The following is an 8285-nucleotide window of genomic DNA, read 5'->3' on the forward strand; positions in this document are numbered from 1 at the left end:
CTCCTTTGAGAGGCATGAGTGCTAGGAAGGAGCTCCCAGTACTCAACCCAGCAGCTACGGTGGATTTGTTAGGGTGGGTAGTGTCAGCCACACACAAAAACTCTTCTGCTGAGGTTGTGTTGGCAAGACTCCCAGGCTGTAGGTTGTAGAGCTAGCCCTCCATAGAGAGACATGGGACACAGTTCATCCCTTTCAGAGCTATTGTTTCAGACTGTCTGCAAACGTCGCAGTACTGTCACACTCGGGTCACATTCTCATACTTGTCTTTGTGGCCACAAGAAATAGAAACTCACTATTTTAAATGAAATCTGAGATTCTGACGTAAATACTGGACACTCTGGCCCTAGGCACTGCCTGTAATATCTAAGCTATAATCCATCTCTGACAATTGTTTCCATTCAGCATTCATCTCAGATCTACAGTAGTTAAAATAAAAATAAAATCCATTATAATACCAACCATTAAAATAAAAAGGTCGTTAGTTAGTACAGTTAACTATGTGTTCTGAGGGTATAATGCTGTTCTTGAAAGCTAAACATTTTTTGTTAGAAAGCTGTTCTATTCAGAGGCTGTACCTCACCGTTGGGATTAAAAGTATAGCAAAAAAGTATTGTAAGACAAAATCCTTCAGTCAGATAGGGGGACATGGAAGGCCTTGAAGCAAAGCCAAGGCAGTTCCTATGTTCAGGGCGGGAACCAGAACGCAGAGAGCTACACAGAGGATAGATCTGCTGGTCACCATAGAACGTTATGGAGTCTCCCTGATCCTAGTACACAGGAAGGTTTAAGGGCAGAGTGAGGGAACATCTAATGGCTCCAAAACTGATCCATGGCTTGTGACACATTCCAATCTCCCTGATTCCCACTGCTCTGTCCATCACCCATTTATTGGGGTGGAAGGGAAGGGACTAGAACTTGGCTCCTAGAAAGGAAACATTGTGCTATTGTATAATATAACAAGAATAGTAAATTGTGGGTATTATTTTGTTTATAAATGAATACGTGTCTCAGACTAAAGAAACATTTTTCATTTTCTGATTGAAAAAGGTCATCACAGGTGTTTATGTTGTGTTGAAAAGGTGTCCTAGGTAGATCATCATCAGCCTTACATGTGTTTTGGATGCAACTGATAAATATTGCTAGTCAATTCTTTACCCCTGGAAAACAGCTGGCACCCATACATTGAATCATATATATAAAATTTGCAATCGGGGTAGAAGCTCAATACCAAATACTGATACACAATTTTGTACTGAATACACAGAGGATATGATCACATTACTCTATAAGTGACATTTAGAAAACAGAAACCTTGGAGTGCAGAGCCTCCCCTATAATTGCCATATGAAAACCATTTGCCCCAACATAAAATTCAAAATTAATAGAGTAGGGAAAACAGATCAAAGATTTACTAGAAATCCAAAAATTTTTTAGCTGGACGGGGGAAAAAGAGCCTAAATAAAGGTTAGTTGTGCTTTAGACATGTGAGATACTGTTCTGAATTCCTCTGAATTGTAGTTTTACATCCATTTAAACATTTCTGTTTGGAGTAAAAACACCATAATTGGTCTATCAACGCTTAAACAGCTGTGATTAAAATGTTGATCATCTGAAATATTTCTGGAGAAAGGGAACAGAGGGTCTGATTATGACAAATGCTGAGGGAGTTGCTGAATGCTTTCAAACTTCCATTCAAGTCAATGGAAACTGAGGGCGCTCACTCAGCACCTTCCAGGATCAATACAAATACAGTTTATAAATCAATATTTTGTTCGCAGATGTAGAACTATCTCTGAAATGCATATTAATTTTTAAAAGGTTTCTAAGCCATGTTAACCCCTTGGGGGAATTAAACTAACTTCCATTTTCAAAATCCATTCTTTTAAACCACACAGCATTCTGAGTAACGAAGAAGGGCTGAGAGCCTATGAGCTTCACCTCTCTGTGAAAGATTATTGCTTTGCCAGGGAAGATCGCATTGTAGGAATGACAGTTATCCAGCTACAGAATACTGCAGAGAAAGGTAGCTGCGCATCCTGGTATCCTCTACTGAAAAATATCTTTATGGATGACACTGGGTTGACAATCCTTAGAATACTTTCTCAGAGGACCAATGATGAAGTTGCTAAAGAATTTGTGAGACTTAAATCAGAAACAAGATCTATTGAAGAAACTGTCTGAATCACAAATATCGCAAGGGTGATACTGTCAAGAACATAGATACAATATTGTTGTCTGAATAGTGCATGCATGTGCAAATCAGTGGGAATGTTTAATTAACTCTGTTTCAGTGTTTGCCAGTACTTAAGTACTATATTTGCAAGGTATGTTGAGGCGCTGTACACCTTTTATACATATTTTGGTCTTTGGAAAAGTAATTGTTACAAAGAAGTGCCAAAACCAAGATTAAGAGTAAATTATTAATGGTATATTTTAAAAAGTTGAGTTCATCTCATTGCAACTCCTTCACATTAAACATTTACTAATGAATGATTATTCTTTTGAGTTGATTAATTAGTTGTCTCTGTTAAATTACTGTGAGTTGCTTCTACATGTCTGAATTGAGTTACTTCCCTTATCATTATAAAGAATTTTATCTAATTTCATAATCATTTTATGCTAACCTCATTTTAGGTATCTTACCAATAACTTTTCTATCATAACTACAGATGCAGTTACTTCTAGAAAGTGTTTGTAATTTTATAATTACTGATATAAAGTAATGATTTTTGCATACAAACTGAAAAAGGGTGGAAATATTTTATGCTAACCCTTTTCCAAACTTTCATAAATATCACTGTGAAGAAATACTGTTAACGGAAGTTCTCAAGAAGCTACGCTTATCAGTTTGTTACTGATGTTAGATATCTTGAGATAACTTTGTTCATCAAAACTGCCAAGGCAACATCATATTTGTATAAAAAGGTAAGTTGATATCTGTAGAAAAAGACTGCCATACAGTAGAGTATACATGCTTTACAAGAATTTCATTTTTTAAAAATGATACAGTACTGTATAAGAGTTAATAGTTCGGAAGATGTAAAGCTGGTTTGTGGTTTGTTTCTAGAAATCATTTATGAAAAGTAATGATGCTGTTAGCATTTTCACTCTGAAAGTTATAAATGTTGCTTTACATACTTAGCTGTAATATCAGTTAAGTGCTTTATTTCTTTTGTTTTAGAAAAGTTCAAGTTTGTACTTATGCAACATTACTATGTATTGCACTGAAGCAAAATCCATGTCTTGTAAATATTTAGTGAGAAATTGTAAAATAAAGTATAAAAGAAACTGCTTCTAGTTTTGCAATTGACATTATTTATGTGCCTGTAGACATAAATTGCACTGGGAAGCCAATTGAGTGGGGTGCAGTGTTGCATTACAATATATCAAAGTATGGATATTAGTGTCTCTAACATTCCTTAAACATTTGCATCTTTTGTAAAAATAAGGTTTCATATGTGAACAATACATGCAAAATTATAATAAATCAGGCACTTACTTTCTTAATGCACTCATACTATATATAATGTAATGTTCTGGCACACGGCACACACATTTTTCATTGGCTTTGGTTTCAGCTATCTGTTATTCAGTTATTGATTTGGTATTTTTATTGTTTGGAGTGGGGGAAGAACATAAGAACACTGGTGGACTTGATTCCAGTTTGTTGATGAGGTCTATGTGACTTCATGTAGGTAAATTTTCCCAGAATTTCCTTTCAAGAGATTTTCATGGATTGTTTCAATATTTTTAAATCTTCTTGGTGAAAACACTCTTTCAGGCACGAAGTAGAGCTCAAAATGTGAGAAAATTTTACAGATCCAGACTAACACGGCTACCCCTCTGATACTTGAGAAAATGTGTAGTCTCTCAAGAAAGTTGGCTGTACTCAACTAAGATCACGGGGAGTGGGGAAAGGAGCTGACCATCTATCAACTGTTACCCTGTTTGTGTCTATACTTTACAGAATATTTATTTAGGAAAGATGTTTTCACTGGTTAGACAATCCCATTTTTTGCCATCAGCCCAGAAACCCTTTTAGCTAAAGTATTTCATAGCATAAAATAGCCATTGAATGTCAAACAGAGTATTTAATTAGATAGGTTATTGAAGTCTACTTCAGACATGTCTGAAGATTCAAGTATTAAAACCTACTAAATGTAGGTTGCAGACCCTGGCTGAGATTTGCAAAGCTGCCTATGGGGTTTGGATGCCCTATTCCCATTAAAACGAATCTCACCCACGAATGTTTTAAATGTACTCTCTGTACACCAAAACAACAAGGAGTCCGGTGGCACCTTACAGATTTGGGCATAAGCTTTTGTGAGTAAAAAAACCTCACTTCTTCAGATGCTACCCTCTGATATTCTCTGTAGACTGAAACGCTTGGGGGCAAATTGATCCCTGGGGTGGCTCTATTAATTTAATCAAACATACACCAGGCTTGAATTGGGCTCATATTGTACATCCATTGAAGTAACATTCATGTGGCCCTTTGGAAGTACATGATAAGTCATATTGCTCTATGTATTTAAATAGCTGTTCTTTTAAAAGGTATAGCTCAGTGTGTGAACACTGGCTGACACTTAAGTGATTAACACAGTTAAGGTGAAAGTCAAACTGCCTTGCAGCAGTACTCACAAAACCATTAGCAATCAACAAGATTTAACATGATAGAACATTAATAGACTCAATCTCGAATAGAAAAGGAGAACATCAGAGATGACACGGTTCCTGTAATACTGAGCATTACCTCTAGATAAAAGGCAGAGGATCGAACACATTTAATCTACTGACATTTTTTTAGTGCATTCCACTGTGGCACCTGAAGTTAAACAGGAAAGGCTGGCTTCTACAGGAAAAATGGGTTTCCTGTTTGTTTACCTAAAGCATGTTTGTTGTATTTTTTCTGATTGTTGTATATTATGTTGTAAAATGTTGTACATTTTGCTCTATAATGTATTAATAAGTCACCATATAAGGTAAATGTTTATAATGCAGAACTACTTATAAAGGGATAAGAATTGAAGTTGCCAAGAAAATATATCACTGCTGCTAGCCAGATGCAATTTGTTAGTTTTGCACACCAAAAATCATCTGACAGTGTAGTAACCAAAAACTCAAACTTTGTAAACTAGAAGTGTGAAGAGTTTATGATGTACCTTCATGTTTCCTCTTTTTTAACAAAGAAATATTTACTTACTGTATCAAGGTTTGTCTTATAACAGTTTGAGGTGGAAAATGTGTTATCCTTACATTACAGAGCACTGTTATAAAAATGATATTTAGCTATTGATCAAAATGCAAATAAAATGCTATTCCTCAGTGTATACAGCTTGAAGTCAAACATTTTCTGTGCACAAATTATAGATACTGACTAAGCTAAAAGACTGATATATTTGGCTTCCGAAAAGTAAACATTTCATTATTTAAAAAACGAATTTGCATTTATATATTAGGTCATTTTTCTGACTCTTGTGAAAAAACATTGATGAATGGGTTTCTGTTAACTGTTTCTTCGATTTAATTTCTCAGCTAGCAGAACTGATGCAAAACAATTTAAACCCTATTCATTTTATATTGGTTTTTAAGATATTAAAAATATGCATTGATTGAATATCATTTAATTTTAAAATTGCAGAAGACCCCACTACTACTATCACCACCACCAATTTAAGAAGGGAAAAATTTCTAAGCTGCAAGGAATAACCACTTTATGGAAATTTCTCAACCCATATGATATGTATCGGTAGTAGCCATGAGCTCCACATTGACAGTAGTCTGCAATGTGACAGCACTTAAGGAGCTAATGGCATATTTAAACATGTTGGACTGAGTTACAGAAATGCTTCAAGAGTTAAACAGAGTGGTTTTATATTTTGTATTGAATTGTATAGGATGCAAGCATAAAGCCTTCAAGACTGAAGAAAAATTTTGGACAAGTGTGGTTTGGCATGAATATGAGCTATGGCTGTTGCCATATATGTCTATAGCATCTGCATTTTGTATTGTAACACCAGGAAGAGACCACAGAACAAGTTATTGCAATATTCTAGTCCAGAGGTCACAAACACATGAACACTTTACCTGAGTTGGACAAGAGCAGAGGTGAAAGTAAGCCAGTATGGTACGGTACGGCGTACCGGCAAGAGCTGGTATGCCGTGCCGGACTGGACCGGCTTCTCCGGCGGTGATTTAAAGGGCCGAGGGCTCCAGCCGCTGCGGGGAGTCCCAGGCCCTTTAAATCACCGCTGGAGCTCCGGCAGCAAGGCTTGGGCAGTGCTTTAAAGGGCCCGGGACTCCCTACAGTGGCCGGAGCCTCTGGCCCTTTAAATCCCCACAGGAGCCCAGCAGCCGGTCTCGGGCGAGGATTTAAAAGGCCCGGGGCTCCTGCCGATGCGGGAAGGCCCCGGCCCTTTAAAGCACCGCCGCTGGAGCTCCGGCAGCTGAGCTCAGACGACGCTTTAAAGGGCCCGGGGCTTCCCACAGCAGCCAGAGTCTCTGGCCCTTTAAATCACCACCGGATCCCGGCTTCCAGGCTCGGGCGAGAATGTAAAGGGCCCGGCGCTCCGGCCACTGCGGAGAGCCACAGGCCCTTTAAATCACCGCCAGAGCCCCGGAGCGGGGCTTGGGCAGCACTTGAAAGGGCCCGGGGCTCCCCACAGCAGCTGCAGCCTCTGGCCCTTTAAATCCCCACCGGAGCCCGGCAGCCAGGCTCGGGTGGGGATTTAAAAGGCCCGGGGCCTCTGCCACTGTGAGGAGCCCCAGAACCTTTAAATCACCGCTGGAGCCTGGCTGCCAGGCTCAGACAGGAATGTAAAGGGCCCGGTGCTCCTGCCATTGTGGGGAGCCCTGGGCCCTTTAAATCATTGCCGAAGCTCCAGCAGCGGGGCTCGGGCAGCACTTTAAAGGCCCCGGAGCTCCGCGGCGGCTGGAGCCATGGGCCCTTTATTTCGTCCCACATCCCCGGGGCTCCCAGCCGCCTCTGCAGCTGGTAGCTCCAGGGTGATTTAAAGGCCCTGGGGATCCCAGCCACAGCCGAAGCCCCAGGGCCTTTAAATCTTTAAAGGCCACGCCTCTTCCGGTTCGGGTCACGCCCCCCACTCAGGACTCTGGTGTACCGCTAAGTCCTTTCAGTTACTTTCACCCCTGGACAAGAGAGGTCATAATAAAGTAATATTTCTAAAGTGATAAAGCTCACCAACAGAAAACAAAGAGAGCCCCAAAATGTAACATAGTAAATGTGCCAAAACAGATAGTAATAATTCAATGGGTTAAATACTGATAAAACCAGCTGTGTAGCCAAACCCAGCATCCATTATGGACTCCGAAATAGCCAAAGGCACCATGGGTAACCTTTACTTTTTCAAAAGTGCCTTGGGCGCCATCTTCCACCTGGATCAACACCAGAAAATATCTCAGTATGTCACATTGAAATGACACCACCTTTAACAGGGCAGCACTTGTACTACACTGCCAGGCCTTTCTGTGGGACTATGAACCCATGACTTTGATGCCCCTTGACAGAGAGATCTGTCAAATGAACCATATGGATCTTACCCACTTAACGGGTAGTATTGTCTTTTAGGATGATGGAATTTCCATCAAAAATAAATGCTTGGATGGGGCCAGCATCAAGAGACGCAGTTGTCAGCATTTAACTCTGAAATTACCTGAAAACTTATTTCTAATTCTGCTAGACATTAATATCCAGACATTGTTTGATGTTGTTGTCGTGTGTGTGTGTAAATCAGAAATTACACCTATGAGATTGGAATCTCCTATATGGGTTATACAATGGCATTAAAAGTCCCTTCAAAAATATCACTTGGAAATGAGGCAATAAAAGCACACTTTAAGAGCTGTTTTGTTGAATCTTAGCTACAGAAAAGTCTTCTGGCGGCTCAGAAGAATCAATAAATCCTTTATGAAGACTGCAGAAAATAGTTTCTTCCCTCTTTCCCCCACCCTCCTGCCTAGTATCCATTCTGATACACAAGCCAAGAGTAAGTTACCTGTGCCTATCATAAAATTCTTTGTCAGTTGTGGTGTAGCATCCTGTTCAGTGGTGGATCAGCTAGAGAAGAAAGATATTTGTATATATTGAGGCAACAGTTCAGGCACAAGATTGATGGAAATAAAATCAAAGAACTTCTCTGAAAAATACACATCACAATTCCTCCTAATGCATGAATGCTGTATCCTCATATGCATGGCTTTTAGTAAAGCAACTGAAGAGGGAATGCTTGTAAAGGTCATAATTTGCTGAACCAGAACTGATACAC

General features: G+C 39.5%; 1 protein-coding gene across 2 annotated transcripts in view; it reads left to right on the top strand.

Annotated features, from left to right (window-relative positions):
* UNC13C (unc-13 homolog C) overlaps window positions 1–5261 on the top strand; it is a 408349-nt gene extending 403088 nt beyond the window's left edge. For both annotated transcript variants that reach the window (XM_044979553.1, XM_044979552.1), the window contains one exon: window positions 1896–5261. In XM_044979553.1, coding sequence (XP_044835488.1) covers window positions 1896–2181 — 286 coding nt within the window. In that variant the 3' untranslated portion in view covers window positions 2182–5261. The remainder of the gene's footprint in view (window positions 1–1895) is intronic.
* Window positions 5262–8285: the final 3024 nt, after the last annotated feature.

The sequence above is a fragment of the Mauremys mutica genome, chromosome 11 (genome assembly GCF_020497125.1).
Source record: "Mauremys mutica isolate MM-2020 ecotype Southern chromosome 11, ASM2049712v1, whole genome shotgun sequence".
Classification (NCBI taxonomy): Eukaryota; Metazoa; Chordata; order Testudines; family Geoemydidae; genus Mauremys; species Mauremys mutica.